Source organism: Zosterops lateralis (assembly GCF_965231275.1).
Source record: "Zosterops lateralis genome assembly, chromosome: 6".
Classification (NCBI taxonomy): domain Eukaryota; kingdom Metazoa; phylum Chordata; class Aves; order Passeriformes; family Zosteropidae; genus Zosterops; species Zosterops lateralis.
This window is the reverse complement of record NC_139761.1, coordinates 6,998,681-7,018,432: the sequence shown is the minus strand read 5'-3', so window position 1 is coordinate 7,018,432 and position 19,752 is coordinate 6,998,681. Positions and strand designations below refer to the sequence as shown.

General features: G+C 43.1%; 1 protein-coding gene across 1 annotated transcript in view; it reads right to left on the bottom strand.

Annotated features, from left to right (window-relative positions):
* Positions 1-527: 527 nt before the first annotated feature.
* The window catches only part of SYNE2 (spectrin repeat containing nuclear envelope protein 2), a 172,583-nt gene continuing 153,358 nt past the window's right edge, over positions 528-19,752 (bottom strand). Inside the window, 21 exon segments of the mRNA XM_083863278.1 lie at positions 528-1,466; positions 1,468-1,533; positions 1,535-1,576; positions 1,579-1,625; positions 1,628-1,845; positions 2,421-2,467; positions 2,674-2,763; positions 3,402-3,590; positions 4,053-4,181; positions 4,516-4,716; positions 6,859-7,070; positions 8,682-8,808; positions 9,594-9,730; positions 10,553-10,621; positions 10,972-11,254; positions 12,093-12,287; positions 13,143-13,280; positions 14,558-14,740; positions 15,188-15,338; positions 15,490-15,677; positions 19,083-19,245. Coding sequence (XP_083719404.1) covers positions 1,434-1,466; positions 1,468-1,533; positions 1,535-1,576; positions 1,579-1,625; positions 1,628-1,845; positions 2,421-2,467; positions 2,674-2,763; positions 3,402-3,590; positions 4,053-4,181; positions 4,516-4,716; positions 6,859-7,070; positions 8,682-8,808; positions 9,594-9,730; positions 10,553-10,621; positions 10,972-11,254; positions 12,093-12,287; positions 13,143-13,280; positions 14,558-14,740; positions 15,188-15,338; positions 15,490-15,677; positions 19,083-19,245 — 2,908 coding nt within the window. The 3' untranslated portion in view covers positions 528-1,433.

The window sequence follows — 19,752 nt, the reverse complement described above, 5'->3', positions numbered from 1 at the left end:
TCCCTGGATACAGCCCCAGTGTGAGAGCTGTTGGTGCTGGAGCACAAGTCTTGCACCTCACCACAGCTTCTGAGTTAAGTTGAATATCCTGGGAATAAACCACAGTGGGTTTGCCACCATGGCTGGGAAAAAGCTGTTGGTTTGGCCATTCTCTGAACAGCAGGACAAAGCAGTTTTCTTCATAAATCCCCCTGCCAGAAGATGAGGAATCAGCAACCACCAGTGGTGACAAGTGTAAAAAGGGTGGGACAACTCACAGCCTAATCAGAGACCTTTCTGTGGGTAAGCACTGTACAAAGTGGTTAATTCCTGGGTCATTTTCTCTGCAACACACAAAAAGTTTTTGACCAAAGCCCTTACTGCTGCACTGAGCTCTCCTCCACATGCACTTCCCTACTCCAGCACTCCTACTACAGAACATCAGTTCCAGAGTGGGAATTAGTTTAGCAAAATTACCAGTTTCAAACTCGTAATAAGCATTAATTGGTTCAACTTTGTATTCTTCCTCCAGGAAATCAGTTGCAAAGGAAAGGATCTGTGCCATGGGACACAGGTTCCGCTCCTGAATTTGGGATCTCTTGCCCTGACAAGCAAGGGAGTGAGTGGTTGTGCTTCTTCCAGCACCACTCTGTTACCAGGCAAAGGAATTGATTTCTCCAGGAGTGGAAGGGGCAGCACTGCTGGAAGATGAAGCTGGTCCCCCCCACTAGACACACCCACAGTCCTGCAGACATTGGCAAAATTTTAATGACAGTACTCAAACTGTACAACCGAGGGGCAGGGGCAATGCTGACTGTACACAGTGTTTCTCCAGCCACTGCCCACATGCCAGTTTCATTTTAAAAACAAAGCTTATAAAAATGCACAATTCTCTCCCAAGGTACTGTACACTATTCAGCAGGTTAAAAACTGAAAAAAGAAAAAACTTTCATTAAAAAAGTCATTGCACTATTTGTATACATCAGGGATAGTCTACATAATCATGTTCATCTAGAAAATATGTGCATTATAAACCATTTCCATGCAATGCAGCAATTCCTTATTTCAAAGGTGGTATAAAAAGACAACACAGCAGTCCTAACCACTAGAACACTTTATGTCAAACAAAACAAATGTGCATCATGATACTGAATGTGTTAGATGAATAAAATACAATAACAAAGATTCAAAAATATGCATTTTTTTTTGTTTCCACCAAGTGACTACAGTACCAAAAGATACAAGTAATGTGAAGTGTGTGCAGAAATCATGTTAAATGAAGTCCCTCTTCACCCACTTGTTTACCATGCTAACCCGAGACAGACTGCTATGTTTAAGATTACTGTGATGTCGTTTCTGCACCTAATAACTCAGTATCCAAACACCTTGCAAGCTTCAGAGCACTGCCCCTATAAAATAGTGTATCTATTGCATCAAAGTATAAAGTGTGTCGCTTACTGTTTTAAAAAAAAATATCTATAGAAAAAAGTTTTGTTTTCCGTACAAAAACGCTGAAATTTTGTCAAGATATACATTTTGAGATGTGAAACTCACTTGCTTGATTGATGCTAGAGCAGCATGAGAGGGAAAAAAAAAAAAAAGCACCACCCAAGAGTGTTTTGGTGTGACTGCAGGGTGCCCTAGGTCGGGGGGGGCCCGTTGGTGTAGCGCAGCATGGGGTAGAAGGAGCGGGCGAAGTTGTTGGCCTGGGTGCAGCTGTAGTCTTCCTCAGAGGACGGGATCATGCAAGCCAGGAGCAGGAGCAGCAGGAAGAACAGCTGGAGAGGTAAAGCTGCTCGTAACACTCGGTAGAAGAAGGAGGGAGACCGAGGGTTTGTCTGCAGGGGCTGGGGATGGCTTTCACTCCTGGAAAGGAGAAACAAAGAACAACAGGCACCTCAGGGTTTGAGTTAAACAAGTTGGTTTTACCCTGTTTTCAGATTCAAGACTAGCTTTCCTCAGGAGGCAAACAGACCATCCCAAATAGGTGTTGAAGCACAAAGGAAAGACATCATTCACACTGATGAGGTTTTTCTCTGCCCTGGCATTACTGAGATCTACCCTTTGAACAGGCCCCAATGGACTGGGGGTTAACTTCCCCCTTTGTCCTTCATGGTCTGTTTGTACCAAGTGGCCCTCAGGGGCAAGTTTCTTTTTCCAGGCATGCAAGTGGAATTAAAGGAGGATTTAAAGCTAAAACATCCTCCATTTGGCACAGAAAATATCTTCTCAAGCCAGGGTTGCACATCACTGCAGAGGTCCTGGAGCAGGAGTGCTGAAGGAAACCATTCCCTAAGGAGCAGCCCAGAGCTGGGAGGCAGAAATCACCCCCACCCATGTATCAACCTACAAGGAATAGCTGCCCAGGTTTCTCCTGGCACATGGCTCATCTCTGCCATATTCGCTATTTTTGTAGAGATCAGGCATATATAAAATATTACCTTGTGCTGCTGCCATTCCTGCCATCAGCAGTCCTCCTGAGGGCAATCTGTTGAGAGAAACAGCTTTTAGCATCCAGGTTTCAGAAACTACATGGAATTTCTCTGAAAAGACAGCTATAGACTTTAAAATCCAATTGTAAACGCTGTAATAAAGATACATGGACCTAAAAAGTAAAATGATTATACCTTCCACACTAAATATGTCAAAATACACTATATGCTGACAGCAAAATATCAGGAAAAAAATACTTGCCTTCTTCACAGCAGGGCTGGATTTCTCTTCTTCTGGATTGTAGACTCCTGAGTCCAAATCATCTGGAACTAGCAGGAATGTTTTGGTATCCTAAAAGATAACACCACCTTTCTCTTTAAAATGCACATTCAAAACTCACAATAAATGAAGTGCAAAAAGAACCACCTTTCACTGCCTCTGTAGGTGCACAGCCCACTGCCCCTTCACATGAGCATAACCAGTTTCCCAGAATAAAGAAATGTTCACAGTGCCCAGCCTGAAGGAATTACAATAGAATGGGTGCATACAGGTATTAACTTGAAAATATCTCTGACAGGCCTCAGGATAAGCAACCCACTGCTATGAACTTCAACTCCTACATGTTCATTACACACTCCTTGCCTGATACCTGGCTTGGATCACACAAATTCAGGTTGGAAGGGACTTCAGGAAGTTCATCTAGTCCAGCCTCCTGCCCAAAGACCTGACCAAAAGCCTTATGCAGAGCTTTATGCTCTCTGCTCTTCAAACCCCTTGAGGACAGAGGAAGCATAACCCCTCTGTTATAAAACTGTACTGGCTTTGGGGTGCTGAAATCCTTCCTACAGCCAGAACTACTGTTCTCTCAGCTTATGAATGTGGAAGTACTAAAACTTTAAGTCAGTTTTTTTAAAAATACCTTCACTCTTAACAAGCTGTTTCTTTTCAGTAAGGAAGATCTATGAAGGAGTATTTAAATTCCAACTCACCAGATTCCCTTGTATTGTTTTTAAGTCATGAGAGACTTGGTCAATCAGCTGTTTCAGTTTCGTTCCAATGACATGGACCTTCTCTTCCTCTTCAATGTAATCACCATCTGATTTCAGCAGCAGGTAAGCAGTGAGCTCTTGGAGGGAGTTTACATTAAGCTGTTGCTCCAGCAGCTCTTTCTCCAGTTGCTGAGAATAAACAAGCCAAAAACAGCACAACAGACTGTTACCCTCAACTTTAAAGCTCTGTAAGGCTTTAAAGAACAACACAACCTGCCTGAGAATCCACAAGTCACAGGAATGGTTATTACAGCTACATAGGAAATGAAGTTCTCTTGAAGAGACTGGTTGTACCTGCTTGAACTAACATTTAAAAATAGTTCTGGCAGCAGGTAATTCACATAGAGAAGACATTAAATTTTGGAAATTGGAAGTCTTACTCCAGCATGAAGACTACTCATAAGGAACTTTATTATGATGTGTAATTATGGAAAAGTGCCTTGTAGTGGCAATATCCTGGTCCTTGTAAAAAAAACACCCACATACCTGAATACAACACATCTAAGGATGGGCTGCAGACACTGAGAGATAAACAACCTGCTCTTCACTGTGTGCTGAGAGCTGAGGTGCTGCAGTTAAGACTACACTTACCATTAGCTCCTTCTGGCATTCCAGTGTTGTATTGAGATCAGCATTGGGATCTGTGATTTGTGCTTCATTCCTGCGGCTTTCAGCACTTGCTAACCACAGGATTAGCTTTTGGCTCTGGTCATGGAAATCCTAGAGAAACAAAAAGATTGGCACATAAGAGGAAAAACACCTTTGCAGTGCCTTCACCTACAAACAAAATGCCCAGCCCAGATTAGACAAAGCCACCACAAATTCATAATTAGTGAGGGGACAGAAACCTTATTAAGGTATTCCAGTAAAAGGGCATTATCCACTTGAAAGGTAATTTTATCAAACTGTTTCAGTCCATCAGAGGCAACTTTATCAGGAAACAGTGTCCTGATTGTGAGTGACCATTCCACTGATGTGCTGGAATTACCCCTCTGCCCTCTCCTCAACAGAACCCCAAAGAGTTTTCCCTTATAAGCTGGCATGTGCTATGCACCTGGCAGTGCAGTAAGGCTTGTTGTAAACCTTTCCTCCAGTTGTCCAGGGCACGAGTTGCTTTCTCCCAGTGCAAATTGACCTTCCTTAGCCTGTTCTGCAGCTCCTTGAACTCTGTGCTGTCTGCTTTCTGGAATTCTTTACTGCTCATGTTAGCAGAAAGCAACACTGCTTTGTAGTTGTCAAATGCTTTAAGCATGTCCTGGTAAAAAAAAAAAAAAAAAAAAAAAAAAAAAAAGAGGATTAGGAGCTTTTATGAATGATAAAAACATGTTTATTTCCAATAAAACCATGAGCTCAAATGAATCAGAGGTATTGGGGAAGGATGCTTGAATCTGCTTTCAATACTGAGGTAGGCTAATGTTTGAGGGTTTTTTTTAAGCCAAAACCTTCACTTTGAAGAAAATAAGTGTGACTGGGCTTGTGCTTCTCCCTAAGTCACAGGCATTATGGCTTAATCCACATCTGCCTTTCAATTCCTCTGAGCTGCCTCTTTCCCTGATATTTGGACAAATACTCACAGAGATCATCACATGGTATTTTCTCCTAATTGATAAAGGTTTTGCCACCCCAGAATCCTAGAATAATGTGATGAGGACACCTGGAGGTCTGTACTCCATTCACCTGTTTCACACAGGACCAATTCAAACTCCAAGGAGGATGCTCAGAGCCTCATCCATTTAAATTTTCAGTATTTTGCAGGATGGAGATTCCCCACCCCCTCCTGGGCCCCTGGTCCCACACCAGACCACCCCATTGTGAGAAATTATTTTTCTTCTCTCTGGTCTGAGTTTCTGTCAGCCCATTTCTCTGACTTCTCAAGGTCCTGCCTGCTTTCCTCCTCTCCCTTAGAATCACAGTGGGAATAATATGGAATTTGCAGTCATGGTCATACCATCCTAACCATCTTTATGTTAATGTTGAGCCTGGTATTTCTGAAGGTTTTAAAAAAGAATGCCAAACAATACATTCCTTGTCCCCTCCAGTTTACAGTTTGAATCAAGGGTACTCAATCTTTTCCAAGCTGCTCTTGCAGTAGGGAAGTAAGAGCTGCAGGATGAATCCCACAAACCACAAAGCTCAGATTGCTTTTCTCAGCAGCCTTTCTACCCAAGAGTGCCAATCTTTATATTCTCAAGAGCTGAGTTCCACTTGTAGAAAACTGCTGGTCTAAATTACTTTTCACCCATCAAAGGATCTGGTTCCCCCTCTCCTCCACGCAGTAAAGTTTCTTTTAGTATCAGACAAAGCAAAAAGACTTCTGAACACCAGTAAGCCGGTCTGTAGGCAGACTGGCTTTATCCTTATCCCACGCAATTGGGATGTCCTGACACCTCATGAAATTCACTTCTTAGAGCACACTAGCTCCTTTAACACCCCTCTAAAGCCAAACTGTCTGAAAATGGGATTTACAGCCAGCTGGACTCCTCTTAAGCAGATGCAGAAGAGAGAAGTACAGCTCTGCTCCTTGAGGAGGTCAGACACCCAACTCCAGGCTGAAGGGAAACACCTCCCTCCACCCAGGAGTCACCATCAAACCCCTCCTAGGGCCTGGTACCTAATCCAGACTGGATGAAGGAGTCAGAGTAGATATTACTGGAGTGCAGAGGCATTGTCCCAGCCTAATAACTACTCCAGGATATGGAGGCTTAAACATACTCTCAGCATGCCTAAGAAATCCCTCCTCTGTCCTGCAGTGTCCTGTTTGTGAGCATCACCCCAAGGGTGACATCAGACTGAGCAGTAGCCTCAGGGTAACTCCACATGGGCCAGCTGGTGAGGGGTGAGCACACAGGGAATTTGCACTTCCACAGGTTTTAGGAACACTTGCTTTCTCTCAGACTTCAACCTGAGGCATTTCATTGCGTGAGTCCCAGTCCCCAGCACTCACATGTGCCCTGGTAACCTGCTGGCTCAGCTTGCAGAAACAGCTTTAGAGCAGATCTTTGTCAGTCTCCTGCTGGAATTACACCCCACCCTTAATTCAATTAAAAAAAAAAAAAAAAAAAGCAGCCTAGACTTTGCAGCCTGTTGACCTGGCTAATTTTCAATCTGCTTCTGATTTGCACAAAGGGGAATGGCACAAGGAAAAGATGCAGGTATCACTGAGCAAGAAAACAGAAAGGGAGAAGTGGAGAGGTTTTTACTTCTGCCTGCCAATCTCTGTACATGAAGACAGAAGCACCTTGCCTAAGACCCTCTTTAGTCCACTTAGCTGAGAGCAGTTCAGCTCTCCTGTGGCACAGGAACATTGCTATTGGCATCTATGCTGCCAACTGATCCCAGGAGTGATTAAAAACCATCAGCATCCTGAAATCCCTCTTCTCAGTAGGACATAACTTACTTTCAACTTCTTGACCTTTTGTTCCAGTGCCTGCATGCTGGTTGGAAGCTTCACTTTTTGCAGCTCTTCCAGCTCTTGCTCAGTTTTATCAAGCCAAGCAGAGATGTCACTGAGGTCTGAGTCCAGCTGCTGCCACTGCTGCAATTTCTGTTTCATCCTAAGTTTATTTCTGAGGTCTTGAGCTTGGATGAGCTCCCACCTATCAATAATGCCTGAAAATAATAGAAAAAACAACCATTTATATTTTCAGTAGAGGAAAGATGTGTAAAACAGATGCAAGAAGTTTTCAAAGAAAATTATTCTTCATTCTACTTGAGATCAAATAACTGCTTTAATGTATTACTGTCATTCAGTCGCATCTTTTCTTGAGATTCTGCAGTGTCTAAATTTCACATTGTTGGTCAAGTTATCCACATAGAAGTACTACACAGAAGTTTAATGATATTAATTGGAGATGTTTTAATTCACTTGGAAGAACTGACCAAATCTAAGGAGACAGAATTCAATAAGCCCAACTGTGATTTGGTGAACACCAAAATTCAGCACGGGACAAATATGATCCAGCAGTTAGAACTTGGGTTTGTGTTTTATGTCTGTGTGGAGCTGCTGAAGAGAGCCCAGAGGAAGCCACAAAGATGATGAAAGGGCTGGAGCACCTCTTCTGTAAAGACAGGCTGAGAGAGATGGGGCTGTTCAGCCTGGAGAAGAGAAGGCTCCAGGGAGACCTTTATGCACCTTCCAGTGCCTGTAGGGGCTCCAAGAGAGCTGGGGAGGGACTTCTGACAAGGGCACAGAATGACAGGACAAGGGATAATGGTTTAAACTGATGGAGGGCAGGTTTAGATTAGATATTAGGAAGAAATTCCTTCCTGTTAGGGTGCTGAGAGGGTGCAGCTGTGGCTGCCCCATCCCTGGAAGTGTTCCAAGGCCAGGCTGGATGGGGCTCTGACCAAGCTGGTCTGGTGGAAGATGTCCCTGCCCATGGCAGGGGGGGTTGATCTAAATAACTTTAAGGTCTCTTCCAACCCAAACCATTCTAATGACTATGTTTCAGCAATTCAATGCTGAAGGACATGGAATTGCCACCTGTGGGATCACTGACACTTTCTGAAAGCACATCTCAACTATTCTCAGGCTATTCCTATTCATCCCATGAATGGGACACAACCCTGGACCAAAGATTTGTGAGACCAGAGAAACAAAGTAAGTAAGCTGGTGCATGTAGCTGCAGCCTTCTCTTTATTACATGATTTGCTTTTGTGACTGCAGTACAATGTGTCGTTACAATCTCAAGCACCTGAAACCAGGAATGAGGTCCTAAAAGGTCAAGAGAACCAGCTTGCTGGTCTGTTTGCATGAAGGGACCACTGTAAAGATATTGAAGAACAGAATGCATTACCAGCTTTGAAAACATTTCTGCAAGTGGGAGCTGTAGCATCTTGTTATATGGAGTACCAGTAACTCCACATAGCAATCTTATTTTAGACAGAACCTTTGGTTTGAAATCTGATTAGAAGTTTCTGAAGTGTTCAGTATCAGACAAAAGTGAAATTGTTCCCATTTACTACAAGCAGCAAAGAGACAGAAGTATGTTATGAAAAAAAAAATCTCAATTCTGGCAGAAAATGTGAAAGCTTTGAACAGCACACATGGGTTGGACAGAACCAGATGACAAGGGAGCTCAGTGAAACTTGGAAATTTGGCAAAACACATTGATTTTTCTTTTGTTCCCAAATATGCTGCCTTTGTACCACCTCTGCTTTGTCCCTCCAGAGTCACAGGACAAACACTGCAGCCCCAAAGCCACTCCTTATGCTCTGTACCTGACTGCTTCTCTGCTGCTGCTATGTTCACAAGTTCTTGGTCATCTTGGGGCTCCTCATCGCTCATGTTGGCAGATGGAATTTTCTCCTTGCTGCTGCTGCTGCTTGTAGAGCTCAGCTGCTTCACCTGGAATGACATTTTGGTGGGTGAGCCCTGCAGGTTAACAGGATATCAAAGGTCCAACGTAATCTGTGTTACTCTGGGGTGGCTGGGCTGCTGCTGAGTTTACACTGGCTCTCTGTGCCTTTCCAGTAAACAAACACACACCATGGTGACACCAGTTACTACAAGAGTGGACATAGGAAATTAATTGGTTTTGCACTACATGTACCAGACAACATACAATTGCTGAGGCTCTCTGTTGGATTGTGGGTCTTGGCAATATTAATAATTTCAAATGCTCTGAGACTGGATTAATGATGACAAAAGCAGCCAGATACCAGTACTACCCTGTCTGGAGGAGTGCTGACAATGGGTCCAGATCCACTCAGCCTGGCAGCTGCTGGTGAAGCCATGGCTGGCAAACAGGCTAAGGCACCAATGGACATTTTGGCACATTTTTCAGTGCCTAGAAGCAGATTAAATGGTGTATTGCATATTAAGACCCTTCAAAATCGCTTAGGAAAGGGAAATATGTCAGGAAGTATCAACAGATACCCCTGTCCTTTGGGGGGGTTAAATTCTCCTAGACTTGTCCTATGACAATAGAGGAAGGAAGTTCCTCCAGATCCTGACTGACCAGGAGTCCAACCTGAGCCACCAGAAATAAGGTCTAAGTTTGTGTGAAATGAAAATTCTCCGCTTCAATTATTCTTTTCCTTGATGCTGGATGAGGGAAGAGGGTGGAGTTACACAGAACAACAAACACACTGTGTAGTACTGGTTCAGTGCCCACAGAGCCTCCAACTCACATAGTCTGGTTTATAGGGGGTACTTGTCTCTGCTCCAGACAACACATTTCCAGCCATTTCTGCCTGGTTATATCTGTGTTTCCTGCAGACTGGGCTACCCGGAGAATGCCAAGGATGAGTTTCTGAAACAGACTTTCCTGAAACAAACAAAACCAAAACCACACACCATGAGTGCAAGATCCCACCTCCACAAGGAAGCTGTTGCTTTGTAGTAAGTTAGAAAGCGCTTTGAATAAAATGGCATCAAGTTATGGCATAAAAATGACAGTTTTGCAGCTTTCCTTGCAAAGCATGCACATTTGCAAAACATCAACAGTGTTTCAAAGGTAATGAGATGAGAGCCATGCAGTTATGGGACATTCTGTTTTCTTCTGGAAAATGCTTGAATACAGGTTAGAGTATTCAAAAAAAAAGAAAAAACCACCAAAAAACCAAAAGACAAGGCTGCACCATGGTTTTGTAAAGTTTGCATCCCAACAAAAACCATCACACATCTGCAACATGTCAGAAGGAACAAGTTAGACATGTCCTGATTTGGAGAATGTTTGTTCTGGATTTAACAGACAGGACACACATTGTTCTGTCATGCAAAAACCACAATAAAATGCTTGCAGAGTTGGAGCTACTGCCTCCAGTACTTATACAACCAGAATTAGCAACAACCGAAAACTGATACTACCCAGAGCAAACCACCGAGAAAAGAACCAAAAGACTTTGGATCAGTACAATGAAATGCACGTTAACCACCTTGGCATTTGCCAGGCAAAATCTAAATGGTGTGTTCTTGACTGCTTTTAATGTCCATGTGGATACTGCAGCGTAAGAACACCATGACAGGATGAGACATGGTGTCCACACAAGGCAGGAAGTCAGACATTACGTATGAGAGAGGTTGAGGAATATAGCGTGCAGCACAGGGAGATTGCCATGTTCAGACACATGCATTAGCAGGTGCCTACCAGAAGATGCTTTCAAAGTTTTTGTGGTCATTTTAAGATATGCCTCAGGGTTTTCAGTGATTTCTACATCTGAAAAAAGAATAATGTCATTTTCCTCACTATTCGGTATCTTCCAGCTATTAAAAACAACTGAAACAATGAGGGACAGCAAAGACAAAGAACAAAGCAAGTGGTTGGTACCACTTTCAAACATTCTTAAACAGTAAGGCTTCTAAAACCTTCTTATGTTTTTAAAAACAAAAGCTTGGTTTAGACAGCACCATTTCCTTCATCTAAGAGATGAGTCTGCTCACATCTATTGATGGTACTTGAAAACCAAGCAACAACATGGGAGCAAGACTTCAATCCCCCTCCCTTCCCACACAGGAACATCCTCCAGCTGTCCATGTCAAACCAAACTGCTGGACATTGGTTCTCACCTGACAGAGCACTGTAGTATGTGGCCTCTTCATCATCTTCATGAGAGGAAGAACCTCCCACATCACCTGTGTGATCCCACTCAAGCGGGATGGAGTCAACGCTGACAGGGGTCTCACAGCCTGATCTCTCATGGCCCTGAGTCGGGGGCATGAGTTGGCAAAGGGACTGTGTTGATGAGGGCCCATCAGTGATGGCTTTCTTATGCCAGGGGTCATTCTGGATTTCTCTGGAGTCTTCTTGATCTGTCTCATTTTCAGAGTTATCTTTTTCATCGTCCAATCCCTACAAGAAAGTAATTATTGCATATAAGTAAGATTTACAAGAGATCTTAAAAAATGAGCTAATGATTGAGCCACACAGTATTGCTGAAGACAGTTTTGTGGTCAGTTGCAGCAACCCAGGACCATGTGCCTAAACTTAAAAGGAAGACATAATTTCTGCCTTCTTCCTCTTTTGCCCAAATCAATCCTCACATCAGCAGCTACCTCTCCTCTTTCAAGGCACTCACTCACTACCACAGCATCTCTCCAGTTTGCAGGAGTACTCATTTCCAAATGGACTTAACAGGTCAGTAAGGAAGTGATGCTCAGGCAGGAGAGAAGAGCTACTTTTCAGGTTACTTCCTTTACCTGGCTTTCTAACAGATGTTCTTTCTTTTTGAAGCCAAGCAAACTGAGAATCATCTGAAAGTTCCCAGGAAAAAGCCAAGTGCATGCTGCTCCCCGTTCAGGGCTCTCACAACCAAGTGGACAGATAGAGTGGACAAACAGATACATAAAGAGATATTCTAAGCACATTATTGATGGTAAGGAAGACAAAGTGGTATTAAAAACACCAAAAAAGGTTGTGAACCCTTCAAGACACAACTATATATAGTTCTGAACCTTATGAACAACCTCCATGCCATTATCCAGATTCTGCAGATGGAGTGGCATGGAAGGATTGGCAACAAAGACTTAGCAAGGTTGGCACATCTGCCAAAGAGCTCCTGAGGCCTTGGAGCTCAAACCACTCAGTCAAGCTGCTAAGAATAAGCAATTGCAATTCAAAAACCAAAATAAGCATTGCAATTCAAACACCAAAATCTTGTCAAAGCATTAAAACAACTGTTGCTTCTTACAGGATCCCTTGAAGTCAGTCTTTGATGGAACCGGGCAACTCGCCCAAACACCTCCTGACAGTATCGATGAAGTTCCTCCAATTCATCTTCAATCAGGGTGGCGTCCAAAGGCTCACTCTTCTGAATCAACTGCTCCCCAAAAACGATTAGCTGATCAATCTTGTTGGTGTTTAACGTTATTTCCTGTTGGAAACCCTATTTGGAACATACAAGAAAAATAATTACTTCTCCATTGGCCCTTTCTAGCCTAAGGTTTGTCCCTGTTTTCTAGCTCACTGCAGTGAAAGATAAGCAGCAATTGACATTGTTGTCTAATTTAATTTGGGAAATATCTTTTTACTCAAGAGGTCCAAAGGTTTGTTTTATCAGCAGAATTACAATTCCAAATGAAGTGGCATTTTCCACCCATGTGTACATCAGTATGGCTGCAGTGTCCTGAGCCTGTAGGGGATCATGATACAAGAGTTCAGCTAATATGGTTCATATTTCTTCTGGGTACACACAATCTTTACCCCAGTAGCCAAGAAGTTTTTTTGCTTGCTTGAGCCAGTGCACAGAGAAAGGAGAAATGAACATATAATGTAGCAAAGAACTAGTATATACCTCAGAATCACTGCACATTCCTGATGTATAATTTCTGTTGAAATTCCCAGCTACAAAGATGAGCTCCAAGGAGAGATTGTACTACAATGCCAATTCAAAAAAGATTTGCACCAAAAAGTAATGCTTGAACTTAGGAATGTAGCTCTTACTGTTAAGCAGCATCTGCTGCTTTCAAGGCCAGACACCCCTGTCACTGACACATATTATCAGGAGAAAATGGCAGGACAGAACTGAGCCTGAACACTGAATCTGAATTAAATAATGCACAGCTTAATCTTGATTCAGACAATATGTCTTAACAATTTACTGCTGTCTTCAAACAAATATAATCCTACAGAGATCTGGTGCCTATTGTGGAGTTACAGAAAATGGATGATTCTGTCAGGCAAGGGCAGCCCAACAGGATCACTGGGCTATAGTAAACAACTGCTTCATAAGGATACGTACGTTTAACTGGCGCATCTTGTCATCAAAGTTACTTTTTGAGAAGTGCTCCACATTTGTCAGCTGTAGGTCCATTTCTGTGAGCCAGACAAGGATGCTTTCCCTCGTCCCCTCAAACTCATCTCTGCGATTGGTGAAGTGCTGGAGAAAAAAAGGAGCCAGTGTTACATGACTTCAGCTGCTAAAAGAGACAGGCTACAGGAGCTCTCTGAAATCAGTGTTTGATTTCTAAACTCCTGTTCACCTTAAAGGCCATCAGGACATAAACAGCAGCATACCATGTATAAAACCTGTCCTGTTCCTGTAGGGATGTTAGAACAATGCCCTATACTAGTACACTGTTTGTACAAAAGAGGGAGTAGAATTTTAGCAGTTCAAGATGCTTCTATAAAATTCTTGATCCCACACATTCCCCCTCCCACATAATTATACCAGTGACAGTTATTTGGACTGAGGCTTAACATCTGATTTGTTCTAAACTTAAAACAGAGACAAACAAAGGAAGCAATTCCCATCTCTAATTAAAGTAATTAAAACTATGAGATTAAAATAATTTTTTACTGATTTTAAAATGAAGAAGCTGGATCATGGATAACCACACCAGGGTAATCTATGCACTGTTTGGCATGGCATGCCCCACAGAAGGTGCTAACAGACATGCAGCTTGCCTGTTCTCATGGGTGGATTTACTTTTCAGAAAGGGGATCATGTAACATCCCAAATATAACAATCCACAGCTGCATAGATCAAACCCCATCACTGCTCTCACTGCCTCATCCACTGACTTCTGAAAGCTAACAGTTTTCCCTGACAGTTGCTTGCAGCACGGCTATATTTAAAAATCTGGCAGTGCCAAGTTTCCCCCAGGGCACAGCACAGAGTATCTGCCCAGAGATCAGTTTAATTGATGAGCAGGATCCTTCTTTGAAGCGTCACAAATACACTCCTCAACAACATTCCTCATCAGGCAGGCAGCACAGCAGGAGCTGCTTTCTATCACATCTCCATCTTTAATGCCTTGTTGGTGAATCACAACTTGGCACCAAGTAGAGCTGAGCTGGAAACTCCAAACCATACCTACACTTGGAGCCCTTTTTTCTCTCTGCCTCTTTTCTACAGAAAGGTGTAGGCATGAACATATCCACAAGTGGGTAAGAGGAAACTCTGATAGGAGCAGTGAGTATTACAACTAACCACTCAAAATGTGCACTCCTCCTTCCTTTAAGCTTTTCTTCAGCTACCAAGAACCAATCCACCACGGTCAGGTTTATGCCATGTACTCAGTGACCCTCCCAGAGCTCCTCTGTACTCTCTCGCAGCTCAGAACAGAGAGTTGCTCTGACGAAGGCTTTGCTCATGGGTGATTCCTGCAGAACTCAGCGAGTGCTCCTCACTCCCTCAACCCACTGTGCCACTACCTTGAGCCTCCTGAGGATGGAGGCCACTCGTTTCTGGAGGTTGTCCCAGCGCTGGTTGCCCTCGTGCACCATGTGTTTGAGCTTGCTGGCCGAGTCGGTGCGGTTCTCGCGGGCCAGGCGCCGGTACTGCTTATTGATCAGCTCCAGCTGCGTCAGGCGCTCGTGGATCTGCCGCTGGAATGCCTGCAAGGCAAAGAGAGGAGCTCATTCTCTGGGAACAGTCAGCATGTGGGTATTATCCATCGAGAAAGATGATGTCCTCCCCCTTAAAAACAGACCTTCCAACTGCAAAAACTAAATCCAGATTTTTAAGACCTGTATTTTAAATCGTCTGCTCAAACTTAGCTCATTAGGAAAAGAAACAAACAAAAAAAAATATAAACTACAAAATGCTCTTGCCTATAAAAAGCAAGACTTTAAACTTTAAAGTGTCTGCTCAGAGCATTGCATTCTCCACATTAAAAAAAAAAATAAATCTGGAGACAAACAGACATCTGCACACTCACCAAATTATTTATGTTCTCTATACCACCAATGCCAAACCAATGTTTTCCAGAGACTCATTTTACACAGACAGTAAGTATTCAGCAGCATGATGCTGAGCATAAAAGAGGCAGTTAAAAAATTCACCTCAAATTTCTTCAGCTCCTCTTTCGCATGTGTGTACAAGACCTCTGAAGAATTAGGCCTAGCTGCTATATTTTCAGATGCTTTTAGCCAGTCTTCAAAGCGAGAATAGTCATCCAAAAACCTCTGCCACAGACGCCAGGTTTCCTCGATTCTGAGAGAACAAAACCAGAAAGGTTTTATCATAAGCTAACTATCAACTCTGGATTCTCTTTTCCTCCTCAAAATTCAGCTTGTGGCAAAAGCTACAGCATTTCCTCAAAATGCTGCCACAGGCTTCTGTAGGGTAAGAATGGGAGACGTACTTCATTCGCCTTTCCATGGACATGGCACAGATGTTTCTCCACCGTCTGTCCAAGCTCCTGGTGGTTTGCTGGATGGAGTCACACTCTGTCTCATTAGCACACGCATCTGAGTCGTGCAGCAGGACTTCACAGATGTTAAACACGGACTCCACGCCCGCTGTGTGCTGCTCTATGTCCCTCTGCAGGTCCTGCCATCACCAAAAGAACAGCGTCAGTGGAAAGGAATGTGTGTGGCTACATCTCAGCCATGCCCTTTCAAAATGCTGCAGAGGATGGGGCAAGAGCAACTCCTATGTCAGAAAAAGCTGATTGAGCTTTACAAAAGACTTGCAGGATGAGCTGTGCAGATGACACAGGTGAGGAGAGAACCGCCATGCAAGGAAAGGGCTGGCCACCTTCGGTGTCTCAGGCTAAACTCAATCTTCTCATTAACAGTCTGGACATTTTAGTGTGCATCCAAAATCCAAACCTTACCTATATCATAAATAAATTCTTATTAATTTTGACAGCACAGGATGTCTCATATCAAGTTACTACACTGAAAGAACTCCTGGTGCAGCACATGCATTTTAGTGACTGATCACAGGCTGCAGCATGAAACACAAACACAGCACACCAGTACCTGGTGTTACACTACTTTTCTTACTCCCTCTTGTAGGGGTCCTGTTCTGACAGACTGTTTTAAAGGGTCTGGCAAAGACCTTTTGTCTAATCTACACTACAGGTTTCTTTTCCAGAGCCTGCACCTCCATGATAGTCCAGCCTTTCATCCTGTACCCGTCACTACTCCTAAAGTCAGTGTAATTGCAAGACAGAAAAAAAAGGCCTTAGCTAAATATTTCTTATTGAAAAGGTAGATCTGTACTATGCTACCAACTTTAAATATTAATAAAATGACAATAGCCACTACAATTCCATTTTTTCAACCTATTTCTGACTTTTCTAATGAAGGATACAGAGACTTTTGCTTGAATAAGACTAGAGCAACAAATACAAATGAGTATTTCCCTGACAAAAGTGGAGTTCTCATTAAATGGTATTTACTGATTTCAGTCAACAGAAGAAGCAGAATTGGTTTTGCTCTAGACTTAACAGAAACCCCAAACAAAATAAATAAATAAACCCCTCAGAAATAGACATAGCTTGTAGTAAATACAAAATGAGTTGAAGGAAGATTTTTCACAGAAATCAACAAGCTGCAAGGAGTTGAGAATCACTCAGTGGCAGTTCTCAGTGGTTACATGGCTACCTGAATCAAGGGCTGAGCCATAAATGGTCAAAATATGGTTTGTGGGATTTGTAGTAATAAACGGCTTTAAGAGACGAAGAAGTGAAATTTACATGGATGAGACTGCCAGAAGGAGACCCAACAGAATTTTTTACAGGTTACTGAGGATTCACAGCTATTTATTGAGCAAGATGCATCAGTGTCTTTTCAATACAGGCTCCAGAGCTGGGAACAGGCTCTGCCTCACTATTGCTACCTGGAGAGTCTCTTCTGATTTCATTACATTCCACTGGATTTACAGGTGTATTAGTGAACATGAGAATTCTGACCAGAGATTACAAATTAATTCTAACTTGCACTACAGTAATGCTGCTGATCTCATTACTTCAGACCATGCCATGAGTTCATGGAAGAGCCTGGACAGAATCCTGGCTGTTTTCCAAATGACCTGACTGCATTAAGTGAGACAAACACAAAAAAACTGAGGGAGAGAGTGAGGAACATATATGGAGCCCCAAAAGGATTCCTTCAACTCTGCACAGCATTGCCCAGAGAGCTTTAACAGACTACACACTGCTAGATTTTTGCATTGGTGAAACAGCTTTGCAATCTTAAATTAATACTATTCATGTTGTAATCGTCATCCTTTAATTGAACAAACATGCCATAAAACACCTCTGTGGATACACAAGGTTTTAAATTTCATTATTCAAGACTGCACAGGTATTGACATTTATTTGACATCCAGTCATGGATGTCAAATAAAAGAAGCCTGTAGGGCATATTTCTCACCACTGCTCTGCTCTTGCTGAAATAATTGTTCAGATAAAACCAGGAAAGAACTTTTTACTTGTTGCATTCAGATAAATGTTTCCCTAATGCAGAGCAAAAGCAGCTTTTCTTTTTACTGTGGTATTTTTAGTCAGCACAGTCTTTTCATTCTCAGCCTGCTAAAAAGCTCCTGTAGAAGGAGTCTAGAAGTGCCTAGAGGTCTGTATTTAAAACAGCATCCAAAAAATGAAGCAGTAAGTAGCTCTGAGGAGCAATGATGGCTCTTATGGCCAGCTGAAGCATGAATGCTCATAATAAAAACAAATTAGTTTGGACACAATTCCTTTGTGCTCCATGCTCTGCTCTGCCTGGCAATTTATCACGGCCTTTGAGAATGCAAAAGATTTGAATGAGAAGAAAATATTTCTTTGTGCTTTACATGACCATTCAGATGAAACCAATGCAGATAAAACCATAAGAGGTGCTGGTGTTTGATGAGCTCCATCAGTGTAGTCAGTGGGAGCCACCTCCAATCCTGTCACAGAGGAGCTGGCCCTTCCTGTGACATTTGGGACATGAGTGCAAGGACAGCCACATCAACCAGCAGAGAAGAGTCCCCAGGTTTGGGTCACTCAGGGATCCTCAGACATGAAAGCAGAAGCCAGAGAGAAAAGATGGAAAGGATGGGAAGGATATCAGTAAGTGTTCCTAAAGGCAGATGTCATAAAGCTTCCAAACTTGATAGACTTATTCTTGATGTTTAGTTTTTGGACAAGTATTGCTGTTTAACACAAAGGCCAGATGACAGCCAAGCACTTAGAACCTGTCAGACTTACAGCACAGCCCCGAGTAATGGGGCAAGTCTGTGCTTTGGAGAAGTTCCTCTTCCTTGCTTGGCTGCTGGATAGAGAAATTTACTCCAAGACTGTCCAACTCCTCTCCTAAGATCCTCCTGGTAAGCCACTGCTTTGGATAAATGCCCACTAACACCCAGCAGTGTGAGGCTGGTTCACACTTGTCTCAGCAGGATTCACACACCAGCTCCCCCAGCCCTGAGGGATCTTCAGAGCCTGCCTCTGGACCCAACCTCAGCCAAAGGTGTGCCTGCACAAATCCACCTTCCAAAGCTCAAAAAGCCTGCTCTGCCAAGCTTGCTCTGCTGTCTGCAACGAAGGGACAAGAACTGGAGCCAATGAGGGCAATGCATCAAACCCCAGCACTTGGATCTGTCACAGCCACTTTGCAGAGAGCAGCATTCACGCCTTGTCAGTCTAAGTCATCCTCATGTACTCTGCCACTGTCTGTGCCCTGCCTAGTCCTCAGGAAGTCTGCTGTATTGAACTGAGCAAATTTGTTTTTGTTTTGCATGTTTTCCTTGGGTGAAGGGGGGCAGGGAGAAGTTGGGGTAAATTCAACACAATACTGAAATTACTGCAAGCAAATAGAAATTTTCCATGTAACGCATCTTGGCAGGAACACACCATGCAAAGCAAACAGTCAGAAGGGCTTGCTGAAGAAAAGAAACAGGTGATTTTATACCAGGATCAATCAGCAGCACTTTAGCTCATTTACTCTGGCTGCTGCTATTTCCCACCTGCTGTTCTGCCAGTCTCTTCTGGATTTCTTGGTCATCACAGATGTCATAAACAACAGGCTTGGAAAGCTCAGACTCAATCCGGGCCAACCAGGTGCGAAGGTTACTCATGTTTTTGTCCAATAGTTGTATAAAAGCAAATGTTTCCTTCAGTTTCTTCACCCTAAGCAAACCAGGAAGAACATTTTGTTACAAAGATGGTCAATCAGTGGAAAGGATGTTAGCAGGAGGTGATGACAGGCATAGCTTTATGAAGCCAATGTCGCATCAAGCTGCTGCCTGTAAATCAGAGCTGTGTTTGAGACAAAACCTACCTAAATTGGCTCAGCAGGCCCCTGCTCTACAGCTGCAAGTAAGTCTTGGGTAAAGGCTTTAATGAAACTGTATAAGGAAGGTGAATTTCCATCTGCTAGGGAGCACTGGACATTCATCTAAGTTGAAATTTGCATCATAATTTGCCATAGTTAAACTAAAATGGGTATCTATGGTCTGATTTTCCTGCTGTGAATTTTGCTCGGTGTCTTCTTCTGCAACCAAAAGGCTCACACTAATCAACAAGGTACCACTCTGCCAAGAGAGACAGAACCTGCTCAAACCACCAGTCCAACACCCTGGGAAAATCACAGAATCACAGAATGGTTTGGGCTAGAAGGCCCTGTAAGATCACTTT